Source organism: Corvus brachyrhynchos, unplaced genomic scaffold, assembly GCF_000691975.1.
Source record: "Corvus brachyrhynchos isolate BGI_N302 unplaced genomic scaffold, ASM69197v1 scaffold864, whole genome shotgun sequence".
NCBI lineage: Eukaryota > Metazoa > Chordata > Aves > Passeriformes > Corvidae > Corvus > Corvus brachyrhynchos.
In genome coordinates, this window is record NW_008237871.1 from 618451 (window position 1) to 637453 (window position 19003).

A 19003-nucleotide genomic window follows, 5' to 3' on the forward strand; every position below is an offset into this window, starting at 1 on the left:
AGCTCAATGGCGTAGTTGGGCGCGGGGCGGGCGGGGGCTGAGGCGCGGCCGCTGAGGGGACCCGTGAGGCGAGAAGGATGCCGCCGTGAAGTCCCGGCGTGGCAGCCTTTCTGCCTCGCTTCCCTGCTAAAGTGTGGAGTCTCTCTCCTCGCCCCTTGTTTTCAAAGTAATTTTAGTTGAACAAAATTGAGAAGAATTCAGAGTGAACAAAATGGTGGTCGAGTTAAGGGCAGAAATACAGCAGGCGAGTACCGGCGAGCAGCCTTGGGGTACAAGAGCTGAAGGGAGCGCAGTAGTTTTGGTCTCTAGGTTTTCTTTCCTAATCTTCTCCAGAGTGTCACTATGAACAGCCAGAATCTGTAGTAAGGGTTCCCATTATTACTTAGTTTCACACAACCCTTCACAGGAAGGTACACGGGAAGAACGGATCATTGCAATGTGGCGCAATTTAAGGGTGTTCTGGGTTGTCAGATGTGATCTGGCATCACGAAAAAGCTCTGAACAGCTTGTGCTATGAAAGGAAGTGCAAATAGTGAAGCCGTTGGGATGTTTTTCATTATGTCTGAGTAACAATTGTAATAATCAAAGTTCTTAAACAGGATTTTACAAATCCAAAGTAATTCTGATCAGCCGGATTAAAATGCATCACAGGAATAGGTTCTGGTTTGTTGATCTTCAAAATCCATAAAAGAAAAATTACTACTTTAAAAAGTATTTTCTGGAAGGGATTAATTTTTCTGCAACATTTTAGAGCAGATTATTTAAAGTAGAGGTGATTTCCCTGAATTAGATTAGACTTACGCTAACTATGTACTTGTAAAAGTTTACCTGATTTCCATAGGAAGAACATGAACTTCCTCTCCGAAGGAGCAGGACAAAATCAGAGACTCGTCCCTCAGTGCTAACTCTGCTTTTGGTGTGAGTTGTTCTGTCTTGTCCTTCACTGTAGCTTGGAATACTGATTTTGCTAGTGGTCATGTTGTTAACTTATTTCATGTATGCCTTCTGAATGCCTTCCTCACATCCTTTGTCTATCCACAGAAGCTGCTTGTGCTACTGTTCTTGCAATGTTGAGATAAGAGCGTTGTGATGCCATGGAGACACTGTGTTCCCAGCCCTCCCTGGTGACTGAATCCCCTTTCAGCTCTTTAAGAAGAGAAAATAAGGATCATTCTCAGTATTTTTAGCAGTTTTTGATTTCTTAAATTTTTCTCCTGTAATGGGGTGTCTTATCTGTTGATTTGGTAAGTTGGGATATGCTTATGTGTGTGTGAGATTTAGATTAAATACACTAAGTATAAGTGAAGATGGCCTCTCAATTTTGAAATATTTCTGTGTGGTTGCCTTGGTCCCTCCTGTACTTTGTATTCACCGAGATTGTTGAACTGGGTTTTTTGTAGCTTCATTTGTGAAAGAGCTCTAGGAGAGGAGCAATGAGTCAATCTGTGTACACATGACAGGTGATTACGATGCTTAGGAGGTGTTGAACTAGAACTAGAAAATGCAGAAAGCAAGTTAGTGTTTGAAACTCTTACCAACTCATGGAGTTTTTGTTTTCAGAACTATACTAATAGTTCTGACATTAATTAAGACATTAATATTGCCATAAAATCATTCAAGCTTGCCAAAAGGTCAGAAGGACAAGGATCTAGATCTCTCGACTTCTATATAGTCAAAAGTAGCATAAGTTGAACTATCCATATGATAATAGATAAATACTGTAATGTCACCTTCTTTGGTGAATAACACATCAGCTACAAATCTGGATTCTTTGTGGGGAAGTGGCTGTTTGGGTATGGTTGAGATCATATTTGTGCCTAAAGCAATTTAAAAGCAATTCTTCATGGAAGAGAATAAAACATTAATTCTAAGTAGTGGATTAGCAATTTTGTTAAGCGTTGTTCTTTGTGTGTGCTTGTAAAACACAAGTGTAGGGTTTTTTCTTCTGTACTTGCTCACTGTTTAAAACTACTGGGCTGCATTGATGTGCCCTTTCTAACCTTTTTAGTCTGCTGCAGAAGTGGGAGAGGCTTGTCTCCTGGTTCAAAGCCTGTTCCAGCTTTATCAAAAGATGACTGTTAGAATGGGAGAGCTTTGCTTTCTCCTGAAAGTTGGAAATTTAAATCCTAATAAAATACATAGCAAAATCCCTTAGCATCCTAAATTGCAGTCTGGCGTACTAAATGCTGTCTAAATTAATGAGTTGATTGACAATACTCAGGTAATGCAAAAGAGCTGTGTAATTTCTAATTCCTTGTCTTTGGTGTTCTGTATATTAGAAAGCAAGATTATTAATGAGTAGAAAGACATTTATATAATTCAGAATGTCTCATTAGTGACATGCGCATCCTGACTTTAAAGCTGAGATGAAATCAAGTTGAAATGCTGAAAAAATCCCTAGGGAGTTTCTTTATAATTGCTGCTATGCTTAATATTAGCACTGTAACAGTTCCCCACTCCATTAGTTCCTTTTCTGCCGGGTTAATCCTGCTCTTTGTATCCATATATACAACGATCTTGGAAAAAATTTGGCTGTTTCCTTATCCAGAATTAGGGACCATTTGGTTTATTGAGGAGCAGTTTCTGATCAAAGGAATCTGTATGACCACTAAAATGAGTTTGTTGTTTCAAAACTACGGCTTTATGTATAGTTAAATTACTCCAACTCTGCCTTCCTGGTCTGTGGAAGAAGGGGAGGAAGGGAATTGTTGCAAACCTGTTGCTATGGCCACGTAGCAGGGGCTGAGCTGTTTGTGCGGCTGGAATCCTGCTGCATCAGCTGCTGCTCGGTGAGTCCTTCCTTACACTTTGCTACATGATGAAAATGCTCTCATTTGAAACGTTCTTTGGAACACCAGTAAGAAATCAGTACCCTAATAAGGGTCTCCTCCCCCAGCAACTCACAAGGTTTCATTACATAACCAAATTGATATGTCTCAGGTGAGACATCTAAATGCATTTGTGATTTTCATGTGAACATTTTTCTTTTTCCATGTCAGATGGATTTCATTCTTTCTGAGCTGATCTTGGATGAAAGTTTGATGTTGTGCCCAGAAATGTGGCAGCTTCATTTCTCCTTCTTTCTTCTTCTGACCACATGAAATCTGGGATCCTCTAACATTAGTTAATGTGCTTAGTGCAGAGGCATTTGAAACAATGATGAGCAAGATTTTTAAATTAAACACTGCAAAATCCTTTGAGGGCAAGCAGTTAGGTTGAATTAAGTGAACAATTCTCCACCCTCCCAGGGAATTAAGAGTTGGTGCCTTGTAGTTTCAGAAGGCTACTGTTTGCTACTACAGCTATGCACACTGAGGTGGTCCTTTCTACATGAGAATCAGGTTTCCTTGCATGCAAACTGAGTTGAAGAACTGCCAATTTTACCGAAAAGAAAAAAGAAAAAAAGATGACAAGTCTGGAAGAACTTGGTTAGTTTCTATCATGTGGTCCCTGTATTGAGGTAAGTCCTGAATATTGTATTTCTCTTTACATACTTTTCATCTTGTAGAATTTAACTGAATTTGGAGGATGAAGTCCAGCCTAATGCATTTGGTTCCTCCACTGAGTAGAGAAAGAATAATCTCCCAGTTTCCCAAGGTAAGCATTTTTTATCCCTCTGATCACATGAAGCCCTTTCCACACTGATCTATCTTTCCATTGTGCTAATATGGTATTTTAATTTAATTTAATGTACACTTGTTGTCTTCTGTTAAAATTACAAATTATTTAAGATTCTTTCAAAGTTTAATGTGATCTTATATTCCCGTTCAATGCTGATTTCTTTAATAATAATAATCTTCATTCTTCTTTTTAACCTTTACAAAAAGTGACTCTTGTTACGGAAGTGTCATCTTAAAACATTTATCTTGTTTTTTCAGCAAAACAGTAATAATTACATGCTTAAAGAGCTCCAACACCGAGGGCAAAGAGGAACCACAGCTGACATTAAGTTTGCAAAAAAATCTAATTAGGAGGCTTTGGTTGAAGAATTTGAGGCAATTTTAATTTTCTGTTTGTATAAGAACTTTAGTCATAAAGTAGATCAAATCTAGTAGGCACTGTAGAAAAACACACACAAAATACCTTTGATGTCTCCAAAGACTTGTATTTGAAGTGTAAGAGAACAGTTAAGGACAGGGAAGGGCAAGGAATTACCACTTGGTTTTTTCAGTTGTTCAAAAGATCCTTGTAAGGGAGTTAACATTTTTTTCCATTCTTGATCTCAGCCATGTATTTTGCTTTCTCATGAAGAATACTACAGGTATTTAAGCAAATGCAAGGTAAAATATATTTTCCTCATTTTTAACTAATTCCTACTTAAAGGACTAGTAATAAAAACAGTGCTTCACACTTTAAAAAGACTGAAAAAACTTCATAGTGATAATGACTTGCTGGTGGTATGCTCCCATCTGTGTTTGTCTTGTGTGTCTTTGATCATTGGGATAATTGAAGGCACTTACTGTTGTACAGAATGCTGAGCAAATGGATTTGGCCATGGGCACTTAGGCAGTGCTGGGACACTGACACTCAGAATGGAGCTCAAAGGATGGTGTTGTCCCAAGGGGCTTTTACAAACACAACTGTGGGGAAACCTTACTGCCTTCTAACCCAATGTACTGCTTTTCTTATGCCAGGGTAACCCTGTTCTTGGCAAACCCTTTGAATAATCATTTTATCTGTTTTTCATTGCCTGTTTGACTTCTTGCCAAGTAGCTATCACCCAGTTTGTCCCAGCAGCTGTTCTCTCTTTTCAGTGGTACACACCTGAGGCCTGTCTGCAGTTTAAAGAGCACTTCTATGCACAGGTTAGGAGTGCTTGTCAGCAGAGCACTGTAACGGCTGGGTAAGTTTGTAGTAACCCAGGTATGCAAGGAAGAAAGTATTTTAAGCTCTTTACAGCCTCCTTTCTTCATAGGCTTCCCCCCCCCACCCCCTATTCCTCGTGTTCCTCACTCCAGTATGTTTCGAGGCAGCTAAGCCCCTGCATGTGGCAGTTCCACAGTAAATGAATCAAGTGCCTCTTCGTCTGCTGGTATAGATAGCATTGAAAAAATCGTGTAGTAGTTTAGCAAGAAAAAGATGTTTAGCACCCTTTAAGTAAACACTTAGTTCAAAAGATCTAACAGATCAGCCTTGCAGTGTTCTCTGTAGGTGTTCCAAAGGACCAGTTAATAAAGGCTTTGGAGGGATATAAAGGCAGCAGTTCTAACTTTCTCGAAACATCTAAGAATCTAGTTGTAGTCTTTTTGAAGTATACATTCTAAGAAGTTCTCTTAAATAGTTCCTTAAAACTGGAGCAAAATTCTGGTAAATATATAGCATTTAAAAATCAAAATAAGCTGGTTTATGCTCTATTAATAATCTTGGAGTTGTTTTTCCCCCCCACTTTATCTCTCCCCCAGAACTGTTACTATTACTGATTTAATCTCTGAAGCAAGGCAAGAAAGCTAAACTGTGTTAGAAATCATCACTATTCAGTTAAAATAAATAGCTGTACATTTTAGTGATAAATGCTTCTGGTTTCACTGCGAAGGATCTTCCATAAAGCGGAGCTCCTATGAATACTGACAATTAGCTCACTATTCTTCCAGCTCTAGAGTTGCTGACATGAGACTTGTCATGATATCCATCTTTAAATGCAACTTTTTATTCGTTTCACTAGGGAGTCTTGCTAAAAAAAAACACTTTTAAAGCCAAAATGTGTCACCCTGAGAGACATCAGTGACTTTATTCCTTTTTTAGAAACACAGTCACTATCTTAGTTTCATATAAATTTGTTACAAGTGTCTGGACAATTTTCCAAGTAAGACATACTTTATTGAATTGAGGTATTTTTTCCTTCCATTACTAAGATGTATTTGTTTGGGATTTTTATTAGTAGTATTTTTTTTATTTCCATAGTAAACCAACTCTTTAAGTAATTTATTCTGGTAACAGAGTATAACTAAAAAGCTAATATTTTGTCTTTGTGAATTGAATTAAACTACTTTTCTGTCACTGCTTTCTAGATATGATTATTATTTGGTCATTTAGGTAATTTTTTTGGTGGAATGGGGATAGGAGGGCCAGCCAGAGTGTCTTGTACGGTACTGGTAAAGCTTGACAGGAATAACCATTATCTTCCTTTTCAATTATCCCAAGTAATAAAATATTTCTTTGTCATTTGGAAAGGTAGTCTGATAAATTCAGTAGCTAATGGCTGCATTTAATACTCTCCCAATAGTCCATCATTGTGTTAAATGGTCTAATCTAGGGAGTTTTTTCCCCAATACAAATTAATGGAACACACAGCTCTAAACCATCACTTACTTTTTGGCTTTTCCCTTAAGGTCATTAATTTTATTCAGTATTTTCTCAGTAACAGTTAATCAGGAGCATAGGGGCCTGTGGTCACCCAGTTAATTTTGACTGGCACATAAAACTGGTGGGGGTTTTTTGTTTTGTTTTGTTCTTTAAATATTAGTCATGCAGTTTACTAGTCAATTTTTCAACTATTTAGAATAGATAACTTGGAATCAGCATCACATGGAAGTTGATGTAACCAGAAATAGTATTCAATAGAAGATTAACTCCTTTGTTTAAAAACCCTTCTTTGATAGAAAAGAACATTAAACATCTTAAGCCATTTCTATAGCATGTGCACAGGAGATGTCAATCCAAGTTAGGTTAACAAATAAATTTAAGTTCACTTATCCACTGGTATGTCCTAAAAGAGATACAGTTTCAATTTTAAGAATGCAGGTTGAGTCACCTAAAGCCCATCCGCTGTATCCTGTGGGAGGACCTAGAGCAAAGAGGATTATTTGCATGAAGCCGGGTTCAGATTAATATTATTCCAGATAGTCAGAAAATGTATTGGCTCTAACCCTGTGGGTTGTTTTTCCCAGAGACACATTCTGCAGTGGGTTATTTTATTATCAGCAATTTCTTATTTCTGCCCTTGGGACTTCATTTGTACTATTAAAGTCAATGAGAACTGTGGGATAAATTGGAATGCAAAGGATGTAGATGGTTTTATGTGTAACCTGCCAAATGTATATACTTGTAGTCAAAGCAGTTTTAATAGAATAAAATTTGCCCCACTGAATTGAAATTAAGAAAGAAAAAATAAACAGAGTAAGAAATGGACTATTTCTGCTCCAGAAGGGTTTGGTTTTTTTGGTGGCTTTCTTCCTCGCAATTTAAGACTCTGATCGTGCAGCGCAGAGGCAGGTAGGTAAACTGAAGTCACAGGTACATGTGCTTCTCACTTGCAATTTAAAGATCCAAATCAGAATTTTTAGAAAGAGACTGTTGAAATTACTACTAAAACTATATAACATTTTCAAATATTTATAACAGGCTGAAAGTATCCAAAGTGGTTGTGGTAGGAGACCTGTATGTTGGGAAAACCAGTCTTATCAACAGGTACAGTATATCTTAGCTGATGGTTTGATTCTCCTGTTTCTCAAATAAATGTTATAACGTTTCCATTTCCAGCTTTAGGGCAGCACTTCATGGTTCTGGTTTGAACCTGAACCAGTACTTCATGGTTTTGTTATTAAATGAAGACAGAACGAAGTCAGGAGTATGAGACAGGCTTGATACATCAACACAGAAAGTTGTGCTCTAGCACTTCAATCAGTATGTTATATTCTGAAGTGTTTGTATCCAGTAAAATATGATACAGTGTTTTCTTAAGGAGTCCAGTCTAAAGGCTAAACAATTGGAAAAAAATTCCGGTGTCTGAGTCTTGATTTCATTTGGCTCATTATTTATGACCCAAAATATATTCCCCTGTAACTAAAACTGAAAAATACTGTATCTCCCTTGAGAGCCCAAAGATGTTTTACTGAGTCTCATACTATCCTGAGAGCTTACTAGATATATGTGCTTTCTAGTTTGTTAAATAGTATCTCCTTTTAATTAGTGTCATGATGTTTTTATGTCTACTTCTTCATTATATATCAAATCCACAGTTAGTTTATTCTTTTCGTCATAATTTACCCTAGACAGTGTTAGTTTTGCAATTATTTGTAATTGTGTCTTACTAGTATTTAATTCCCTTTTTTTAATTGCAGATTTTGTAAAGATAATTTTGACCGAGACTACAAGGCGACCATTGGAGTAGATTTTGAAATTGAACGTTTTGAGATAATTGGAATGCCATATAACCTCCAGATGTGAGTTGAAAGAGCATGGTTAAGCACTGCACAGAGTACAGTCTCAGCAGAGCTTGAATTGCTGCAGGCTGTAGTGGAATAAAGATTTTAAAAGTATAGTACAATTGCACAAAGAATAATGTGATCTGAAGAAAAGATTCTGTCTCTGGACTTGCAGTTTTAGTAGAAATTTTACTCTGGGATTTCTCATCCCTAAAAAATATTACAAGCTTGTCAATGAAAACGTGTCTTGGATGTCTTGCACTATTTCAGTGGAATTCTATCTTTTTTACTTGAAGTTCATGAAAGAGAAGTGGAAGCTTTTCCCACAGCTTTGTCTAGTGCTAGTGTAACCCCAGTCTGTGATTCGGGTTTAGTAGGCACAATGAGCACTGAACTTGGCTTTACTAGGAGTTTTATTCCTGCAGTCATTGTAATTAATGTTAAGCTGTCCAGTGATTTCAACATCTCTTAATTAGTAACTAATTAATTATCCCTAAATCGTAGAAAGGCTGGAGTGGTTTTATTTGAATATGAACCTAATATCTTTGATTTTCAACTTTGTTTGTCAGACTAGTGGGAATCCTGCCCTTCTCCCACCTCTTTGGGTCTGCAGAATGGTGTCCCTTTATGTTTCTGATAGCCAGAAACATTGTTCTGTAGAGGGCATTATTGAATCATCTGTAGTGTGACCCAGAGTAGAAATAAGATGCTTTGCATGAGGTGTTTTAGTGTATGAATCTTAAAAACCTTTTCACTGATGTAAATAGATGGCTTGTGATATTTATTGAAAAATATTTAGAAATCCATTTCCCACTGATTTCACTGCAGTTGTGTTTGGGAAATTCTGCCAGGTGCTATCCTTTTGGAACTTGAGTCAAACTGAAGCAATAGGGTCAGGTTGCATTATCTGCAAAATCTTCAGAAGCTGGGTAGAACATTTCCATATGATAAGCACTAGTGCCCCCTCTTGCTGAGAGATTTCCATACCAGATATATTTGCAAGTATCCATGACTGGCAGTACAAGGCTTCGACAGAACCCAAACCTCTGTAGTGCTGGCAGTAGCTGAGGGCACTGCATATCATATTCATTAATAAGAAGGACATCCTTGATTTTATTTCATGGTGTCATTAGTACCTGGTAGACTGAGCTGTTGTTCTCTGATTTGTAGTGTAGGGACAGATATCTTATCTAGCAGTTGCAAGATTCTAACATGGGCTAATACATGACTTAGCTAGTATTAGCAGAGAAAATTGACAAAATTAGATTGTCCTAGAAATGCATGCAAATTACATTGATGAAAGAAAAAATGTTTTAAGAAAATGATATTACCATGCAGAATACAAATATTTGAATTGTCTCCAAAATTATTAGTATTTTTTTAAAAAAGGTAAAAATGGAGTTCGCATGTCTTCATTGAATAATAGAGCTTTACTGTTTTTCTATCAGTAGTTAATGAATAACATGTTCCAGATGGTGACACTTCTCTGGTATCGCATTCTTCTCTGCCTTGTACCAGTCTGCTGATTCATTAGCATGTTTACTCAGGTTGCCCTGGGTTTCATTAACCTGAAATTTCTTTTTCTCCCTGTTGCACAGATGGGACACAGCAGGTCAGGAGAAGTTCAAGTGCATTGCATCTGCTTACTACCGAGGAGCAGAGGGTGAGAACAATATTAATTTGATCTTGCCTGTGTCAGGAGGCTGTATTTTGTACAGCAACATATATCCATATATGCCCCTCAGGAGGGTACCTATAGACACTGTGGTGGAACGGATTGTCCATTATTGCAGGGAAGAAGGGATGAAGAAGTTTATGACTTGATGTGTTGTCACATCTGCAAGCTCTGAGTGTTCTGATGATGCAGCGATAAAAAGTGGCACTTGTGCCTAGGAGGAAAAGAATTTGAGGTTGGGTCAGATTAATGCTGGAGTTAGAAGTGGATATTTCTGGCTTTTCCTTTGGTAAGAGACAATCCTGTGGGAATTAGTGGTCCCAAAATGAAAGGGTTAATAGCACTATAGACTGCAGACTATAGATACAAGGTTGAAGACTAAGGACTTGGGTCTTACTGGGTGCTGGAAAAGGAATGAGAAAATGGATAATCCTCCACCTCCTGTATGTTAAATCTGTTCTTACACCTTATATGTAAACATTCTCTCTGTTTAACAAGATGGGTTGGAGAGACTTCTGATACACTTTCTAATTTAATTACTTTTTTTTTCTGTTCTTGTCTTTTATTGCAGTTATAATAACAGTGTTTGATCTGGCTGATATCCAAACTTTGGATCACACCAAGTAAGTTTCTGCATTTTGGCTTATCTTTTAAAGGTTTTACAACAGGTTTAATTGCCTTGCATATGTAGGTGTTAAGAACTTGCTGGATCATGACTGTATTTTCTATTGAGCTAAGAAATGAAAAATTACAGTCACTAGTTTGGATTACATAGGGTGGGATTTTCCTGAAGAAATTGGAGGGCATAAATTTGGACTAGTTACACTTGACTTCTTTTAAAGTCAGTACAGAGAGAGAGGCACTTCAGTAAAAGCTTGATTCTTCCAAAGCTAGACATGCAGGAAGAGATGAAGTGCACCCCAAAAGCATTCTTTTTTTTTTTTTTTTTTTTTTTTTTACTTCATTTGCTACAAATAGAATAACAGGCTGGGATCTAATGTCAATGATAAAATTGATGAGATGCATCTCATGCATAATTTCTCATGAGCCTTTCATTTTTTAGGTACGCTGTTATTCCAAAATTTTCTTTCTCTAGTTTCTGTGATTCTGATGGGAGACAGACTGTCAAAAAGAGGATGGAAAATTAAAAACTCCAACTATATGTAGATATAGCTAAACTTACTAGTTCAGATCCTTGTAATGATTTGGTTACAACAACACGGTAATCGTTATTAGTAAACTTGTTCTGGTTTTAGTGCAGGCTGCAAAACCCTGCATGGATCAATGATCCACACTGTTGTCGCAGCTCAGAGCATATATATTTCTAATGTGCGGTTGTGACTGTAATGCAAGTACAGACTTCTTTACAACCTGTACTCTGTCTTATTTGAATGTGTACTATGGTGCTTAGCTCATTTGCATAGGACTTTGTAAAATAATATATATATTAGTGTCTTTGCTTGGCTGAAAGTAATTGAAGCCTGTGAACCTGATTTCCCACACATGCACACACTCCCTTCCCTCCTTGATTTGTGTTGGATGACTCAAGAGAAACTTGATTGCCAGAGTAACAATAATATAAAAGCTTGTGAGACAAGAATCATACAGCCTTCATAGGGAGCTGTTTTATAATGCTGAATAGATTATTTCACTCTTCTTTATTCCCATTTGTATCTAACCTGCTATGTGGTTCATATCTTGTCATTTGCTTCTTGCTTTCTTATTCCTTATCTTGCACCAAACTTTGCCCTCTCCCTTACACTGAGAAATATCCTCCCTGGGTGCTAAAATGATTGTTGAATTTGTACTCTGCCACGGGTATGATTTTTCCTTAGTGGAAGATGTGTATTCAAAGGAGTTGGAATAGCTACCACTCTCTCCGTCTAGAAAAAAAGGCTTTTGATACTCTCACATAAGTTCTTCTCTCACTTTTCTTGTGACCCTATTTATCTGTCACCTTCTCCTGTACTCCTTGTTCCCTCTGACTGATTCTGTCATTTCTCTTTTTGTATTTCAGACAGTGGCTAGAAGATGCATTGAGGGAGAATGAACCATATTCCAGCTTCATCTTTCTGGTTGGAACAAAAAAAGATTTGGTGGTAAGTAAATTGAATGCAGATAAGGAAATCAGATTTTCCCTGGTTCCTCAGGTGATTTCCCTTACAAGTTGTGCACAATGTCATTGAGATAAAGACCTTGAGTGAAAAACTTTAAAAGATAAATTGAACAGCACACTTGGAACCAATTTAAAAGACTTTCTGAAAAAAATGGGTAGTTAGTGAAATATTTCTTACATGACATTTTTCAAGCATATTTAAACATATCTAGTAATCTTAAAGGTTTTGTTGTTTTAGTTTTTAAGGGATAGTGTATTCATTATTCAGGAACAGGGGAGATTTCTTACCTAGTTGAATATCACATAATTTTCAAAAGAATAAGCTGAATGCAGTCACTCCATACAATTCTCAGTCTTGTGTTTATCTTTCTGTAGCTATCAATACTTCATTTTTAAAGCTTTGAAAACAAACTTGTTTCTTCTGTTACTGGTTGGTCCCCCAACTCTTCTGCTGAGAATGATGGGGTGACAAGAATTTGAAGACCAGTAACTGGACTTCGTACTTGATAGTTCTTTACCAGGCAATGTGTTAGATACAAGGGTCACTTGTTAACTGTTGTTTTGTTTCAGTGCTGTGGGAAATGAGTGGAGACATCCATTTAAAACCAGTACTATATACTTGAATGTTCTTTCAGTCATGTCTGATTGCCCAAGTCTAGGCAAGGTCAAAAAGGCCACTGAGAAAACTGGAAGCATCATAGTGTAGGTGCTATGGCAGTACCTCTGTGCTGTTACCAGCCCAGACACACTTCTTATGTTCAAGTTGTTCCGTGGTGTTTGTTTGCCCAGTCAGATGCTGTGTGTGAAATGAAAGAGCTGGATGCAATCCGTTTTGCCAAGGAGATGCAGGCAGAATACTGGTCGGTTTCAGCCAAAACAGGTAAATTACTGCAAAGGATGTAAAAATAGCATAACCACAAGGTCTGATGTTGAAGTGGGAGGAACCTATTATCCCCCATTGCCAGGTTTTTGTTGTTGTTCTTGCATTTTGTTGCTATTAGAAACTTCAGGCTTATTAATGGCTGATTTTATTTGAGCATTTGTATGTGTGCTTTCACTGTCGTGTTTGCAGAAAGAACTAATCAAGCTGCTTTGCAATATCTGAGCATGTTTAATTCATAGATAGTTACATAAATACACATGTGCACTACTACTCAATGTTTGCAATGGAAAAAGATTATACCACAAACTCAATTCTCTCTGTTGCTGGCTAAAAATAAAGGTGCAGCACAGGGTACAGTATTCCAGAGTAAGTAAATTAGAAATTCTTTCTGCAGTGATCAGAATGGGAGACAGATTGTTGGAGAGGCCTGTTCAGTCCCAGTATTGAGCAGTGGGCTGTTCACAGATGTGCTTGTTATGCTTGATCATCTGTTTATGTGCCTTTATAAAAACACATAATTTCTGTCTTGTTTCCTAGGGGAAAATGTCAAAGAATTTTTTTCCCGAGTTGCTGCCTTGGCCTTTGAACAGTCCATGATGAAGGAGCTGGAGAACACTCCTGGGTACAGGGCCCAAATTGGGGCAGGAAATCTGATCAGTATGTGGAGTTTTGCTTTTTGTGTGCATTTTCCTTGTTTATAGTCCAAAGGATTGGAGAGGTTTTTCAAGCATTAGAGCCAGTTTCAAACACCTGCAAGCATATTCATATCATTGTCTGCCCAGGTTTTAGCCTACAGGAGTGACTGGGCCTGCATCCAGCTTCTATTACCCTTAATATCAGATGGTATAATTTCTTGTAAATTGATTTTATAACTTTTTTGTTTCCACAGAACTAGAGAACAACATTATGGAAGTTGCAGAAGACAATGCTCAAGTCAGCCTGAGTTGTTGCTAACTGTCAACTGTTTCTGCAAGTGCCACAGTTCTCTGCGACAGTGCTCTCAAACCAGAAACAGAGCGCTTTAATTTTAGAAACGAGGGAGGAAAAACTTACCCAAACTTTCTTGCTGAGAGTTCCCTTGCTGCTGCAGGCTCACCATGCAGGGTGGTACAATTGTTAAGTAAGCCGTTCTCTGTGTAGTTGAAACATAACATCCTTGTCTTAATGCAAGAAGACATTGCCAGTGCCATGTGCTCACCTGTCTGCTAGAAAGGCTTGTAGTCAAAAATTATATCATTTTAGTGTTGTTCTTTGATAATTCTCTAGAAGTCTTAGCTAGTGAACTGGCATTCTTGTGGGAGCAAGAAACAAGTGGCAGTTCAGAATGAAGGGTGCTATCAATATGGTTTTGCCTTTTAAAATCATCATGTAAAATAACTCTGATTTGCTTTTATGCATTCCAAGTATTTTAAAACTATTTGAAAATAAATTCTTTTAAGTATCGGGTCTGGAAGTACACAAATGCAGACTGCATAGTTTCCACTGTGGTTTCTCCATCCAGGAAAAATCTGTATTACTTTTCATTTTCCACTTGAGAATCAGAGCCCAGTATTAAATATTTCCAAGCCTAGAAGAAGTCCAGGTAGGAACTTGGTTATGTTAACACAGCTGTCTAGTATTTTGAAAACTTTGCCAGATAAGAATGCTATTCTTTTCCATTCTCTTGAATAAGAAAGAATGGTCACACAGGTGCATAATATGGAAAATATATTAGTTCGTTCTGTTTTTTCCAATAGCTCTCTGAACTCTAATATTTAGTTGTGAGTATTTAGAATTCCATGTTTCTAGGATTCATATTCAGCATTTCAAGCTTGCTGGCATTAAAAAATTTATATATAATGCTCTAAATTTCATACTGCAATTACTTTAAATGGAAAGAAAGAAGAAAACCTATGAACAATTACAAGGTACAGTTTCTTGAGATATTTATTCAATCATTGCAGAAACAACAGTATCCAGAAAAATAATTACAATAGGACCTTTCAGATTTGAGCTGCTGAGAAATAAAGACATTTGTTAATAAAGAAATGCATCAATCTGAAAATATTCTGGTTTCTCTGCCATTTTCCCCACTTTGATAAGAAATGGGAAAAAGTGGAGAAAAGATATCTTGAACATCCTTTTTATTACTTTTTTCTTATTACGTAAGTTAGAGCAGCTTCCTAGAATATGATGAATAGAGATCTAGGAACTCTGTGTCTTTTTTTATCGGACAATCTTCACTTTGGCAATTGTGCTGCCTGTTGGCAAGGGCACAAATGTAGCATTTGGTGGAAAAAATGAATCTGTGAGGGTACAAAAGGAGCTCTTTATCCAAATGTGTAATATTTTGACCTTATGATTTTCTATGCAGTTGTTCAGTTCCCAAATCTCACATGGAAGGTGAATTTACACTGTGCTTGTAGCATATGCTGTGCTGGGTGGGCAGCATGGCCACAGCCATTGTGTTTCCTGAGCCTGAATGAGAGTAGAGGAGATGGTTCACTCTGCTGCAGCAAGTCATGTTACCTGGGCTTCAGTGCTGACATGAGATAGTGTTTACCCTGCAAAGTGAGTCAGGAACAAATCTAAGAAAATACTCAGTTTTTTGTTTGGGGTTTTTTTTCCCACCAAGGGAAAAGGTTTCTCCAAAGGGTTTCCTTTGTTGCTGGGCTCAATTATTGTACAAAGTCACAGAGATGCAATCTCTTCAACAACATGATCATGTTGCCTGGAAAATCTACTGGGACAGTTTTCCTAGGGATTCAGTACATTGCATGATGTCATTACTTTTTTGTATCATCTGAAGCTCCAAAAACTCCACATACAAAGGCAATACTCTGTCAGTCATCAGCTATCATGGGACAGTGGCCTGAGTCTGTCTATTAAATGATGAAGACTTTGAGACTGGGTGTTTTTTTGGTTGGTGGTTTGTTGGGTTTTTTGTTGTCTTTTTTTGTTTGTGTGTTTGTGGTGTTTGGGGTTTTTTTGCTTGCTTGGTTGGTTTTAAGGGTGCTTTTAGCACCACTGAGGCCTCCCCTACAAAGAACTCTGTATTAATAATTCATAATCTAAAATGAATCTCGGATCATGTTGCAAATGATGAGTTGCTTAGGAAAGCACAAAGGAAACTAACTATAGAAAACAAATATAAATTTATAAGTTCTACCTGGCCAATGTTTTATCTATGTATGTTAATCCATTCTATCAGCAACTTAATTGACTTTGAAGAAGCCTTAATATTTTGAAAAACAGTGTTGAAAAAACTTTATTAACTCTAACCATAGGTAGGCTAAACCACAATTTCTATACCAGTTGAAATCCCCACAGTGATCATCACAACAGTCACAGTTTCAGCTTCCTTGTGGAATTTGCAGGTGAGAAATTGAAGTAAAATTTGGAGTCAGTCTGAAGCCTAAGGTAAAGAGCAATTGTAATAATCCATTTCCCAAAAGAAGTACATGTTGTGCTGTTTCTTGTCTTTAGTAAGTAAAAGCTAACGTGTTAATGGGCTGTGGATGCATTTGTGCTGAGCAAACCCACGGGTAATGGATCAAAAGCCATTTAAGAAAGCCACCTGACAAAGTTAATTTCTTACTATAAAAGGCCATTCTTTTAATTTTTAATGGTGCTATTTCACCTTTTGAGTTATTATTTGACTCTTAAGGTATGGTTATTTATATTCACATAGGTCATGGGATTCAGAGCTTTCTGAATCCTGTTGGTTCCCAGCTCAGGTTTACATTGCGGTGGAACTGGAGTCCATTCTCCATGACTAAATCTCTCCCCCTCTGTGTTTTTTTAGCTTTCCATCAATAGTTAGAGGTTGTTCTAATGTAACACACTGGTGAATGAATGCTCTGAACACTGTGTCACATCCTCTGAGCATGCACGTTGAAATTAAATGTTGGGCAGATTGTAGGAGAATCTGTGTTTGGTAGTGGAGAGGGTTGATCACTTTCCTGTATTTTTGGTCAGAAAGCTGTTCTCACAGCGAGGGATTGCCATTGTCTGAATTTGGAGGAGTTCATAAAATGATTTAAACTGGATGGGACTTCCCAAGACTTGTCAGCTTTGTTAAACTCTACCAAGAGTGCTGCTTTGTGTTAACAAAAATACGCTTTTTTCGTTTAAGCCACATATTAATTAAAAATTATGTTTTATTTCTCATTTTAAAAGCTCAGCTTATGTCCTACAGTTTTTTGGTGGTTTTGTTTTGTTTTGTTGTTTTGGTTTTTGGTTTTTTTTGTCCTTACAAAACCCCCGGTTCTTCCGCATGGGGTGACGCTGTAGAGCAGTTCCCAAGTGACAGCTCGAGAGCTTTCAGAGCCAAGCGGCTCCTCTTCCCACAAGAGGGAGCCCGGCGGTCACTGCAGGATCCGATCTGTGCCGGCTCGGAAGGGCTTTGCGATCCCTCACCAGCCAGCAGAGGGGATGTGCTGGGCAGGCCGGCCCGAGTTTATCCCTTCATCGCAAGATTCTCAGTCTCAAATCACAGTTGTGTCTCTGCCACAGTAGTCTTAAAGAAATTTTGTATCCTATTAAAATACTACTCTGTTGAATGCATAAAGTATCAGCAAAAATTCAGAGAACATTTCAATTCCCAGTGGAATTTCTGAAGTTGCACTACCTCAGTAGATAAATAGGGTGTAGTTGTTTAACAGTATTATTCACTAAAAGGTAAGTGTGCATAGAGAAATCCCTCTGCTGACTCATCAGAATTTTTAGGCTCTCCAGAAAGGACACAAATGTCAGAAAAGTGAACCCAGATCAAAACTGCTCTAGAAATAAATCAGAATGGTGAGTCTTCAGTAAAAGTTCTTTATGAATACAGAACATATCCCAATGATGTGAGATACCATTGTTTATAACCATACCAGTACAATCTTATTATTCCTAGAAATACATTGCATGTCAGAATTTTGTTGGTCAAACTGGCACTAAGCAAACAAATAGTATGAATGGATAAAACACATTTTATTTTATTTCTGTGACAGATTCAGAATTCTTGAAAGATTTATAGAGTTATTTATTAAACATATAGATTTTATTACCATTTAGGTCATAATCTGTTTTCCATATAGGTCAGCCACTGCCTGTTATGTGTTAAAAGCCAAGGAAACAAGTGCAGGAAAAGCAGTTAAAGCCAGGAAACAAAAACCAGGAGGGATGAACTATGCAATATGAATGAATACATGATTTGCCATTTGTGATATATCTGAAAATACCCCAAAATATTTTGATTGGCATATAAAAAAGCATGAAGAGGAAAACTGTTTTATGTATTTTGAAACAGCACATATCTCAAAGGTGAGAGAACTACTCCTGTGGAGCTGTGCTTTTCCTTCCTATGGGATTTTATTAGTTCTTATCAGGGCTATATCCCACTCTCTTTTCTAGCAACATGTACCAGAAAAGATATGCTTCACCACAAACATGAAAGAAACAGTTTTTTGGGGATATGAGGGATACATATCACCTTTTCCTGTCTTCCAAACAGGCAAGATGGAACTTTGATTGTATTCGTTACCCTTTTTCTAGAGGTTGAATTAATACATGAAAAGGACACACACCTTAAGCAACATTGTGTACTTCAGAAGGAAGTGTGATTTCAGAAGTAAAATGATACCCAGCAGCCAGAATTCTGTTTAAATCATTTGCCATCCTTCATCCAGAAGTGAAGTGTGGGACTGAGTTACTGGGGCTAAATAATATACAAGACAAAAGTGAGACTAATGCCCAAACAAATCAGCCTTTATTTTCAGTATCAGAGTTGCCCATTTCAGAAATCCAGCTTGTCATTTATTGGCAAGGAAGGTAGGATTGAGGGAATGACAAGCTTGCTATTACTCAGTACTTACATGAGTGGGGGAAAACGTGACCTTTGAAGGTGAGCTGCATCAGTGCCTGGGGGGCGAGCCTTGGTGTGAACTCAAGAGAGAGCAGAGAGACGTGCTGGCGTTTATACATAATATATGAGGGCATGGCTGTATGAACGGGAATGGATACCTCCCTGTGCACACAGGGCTGTGTGCACGGCATGTTCTTAACCAGGCTTAGCTACGGTCATGTCTGCATGGTGTGATGATGCCCAGGGCTGGGGCTGCAAGTGCGAGTAGGCAGGACCGCTCACGACTTTGCCTTTGTCTCACGGGCAGCCGTCAGGAAGACGCTGGGCCCCCCCGGCCCCCCTACCTCCCCGGGAT

At 37.8% G+C, this 19003-nt stretch overlaps 1 protein-coding gene across 4 annotated transcripts; it reads left to right on the top strand.

The window, feature by feature from the left end:
• Window positions 1-39: 39 nt before the first annotated feature.
• On the top strand, window positions 40-16305 carry RAB36 (RAB36, member RAS oncogene family). Of its 4 annotated transcripts, XM_017732243.1 has the most exons (14): window positions 40-166; window positions 842-918; window positions 1042-1244; window positions 2652-2789; window positions 3509-3597; window positions 4755-4843; window positions 7342-7407; window positions 8061-8162; window positions 9743-9807; window positions 10391-10442; window positions 11837-11918; window positions 12725-12815; window positions 13356-13475; window positions 13708-16305. In XM_017732243.1, exons 5-14 carry the CDS (start codon window positions 3529-3531, stop codon window positions 13770-13772), a joined length of 801 nt encoding a protein of 266 aa, XP_017587732.1. In that variant the 5' UTR covers window positions 40-166; window positions 842-918; window positions 1042-1244; window positions 2652-2789; window positions 3509-3528; the 3' UTR covers window positions 13773-16305. The 4 variants fall into 4 exon arrangements, with proteins under 4 accessions (XP_017587732.1, XP_017587733.1, XP_017587734.1 ...); XM_017732244.1 differs by lacking the exon at window positions 2652-2789; XM_017732245.1 differs by lacking the exons at window positions 1042-1244; window positions 2652-2789 and having other exon boundaries at window positions 842-916.
• Window positions 16306-19003: the final 2698 nt, after the last annotated feature.

What these genes read in the sequence shown, in the direction of transcription:
- RAB36 (XM_017732243.1), top strand. Translation starts at nt 3,529, where the DNA reads ATGAAGTCCAGCCTAATGCATTTGGTTCCTCCACTGAGTAGAGAAAGA. An exon ending in CAGAGCACTGTAACGGCTGG is followed by an intron (nt 4,844 to 7,341) that starts GTAAGTTTGTAG and finishes TATTTATAACAG; the next exon opens with GCTGAAAGTATCCAAAGTGG. An exon ending in AAAACCAGTCTTATCAACAG is followed by an intron (nt 7,408 to 8,060) that starts GTACAGTATATC and finishes TTTTAATTGCAG; the next exon opens with ATTTTGTAAAGATAATTTTG.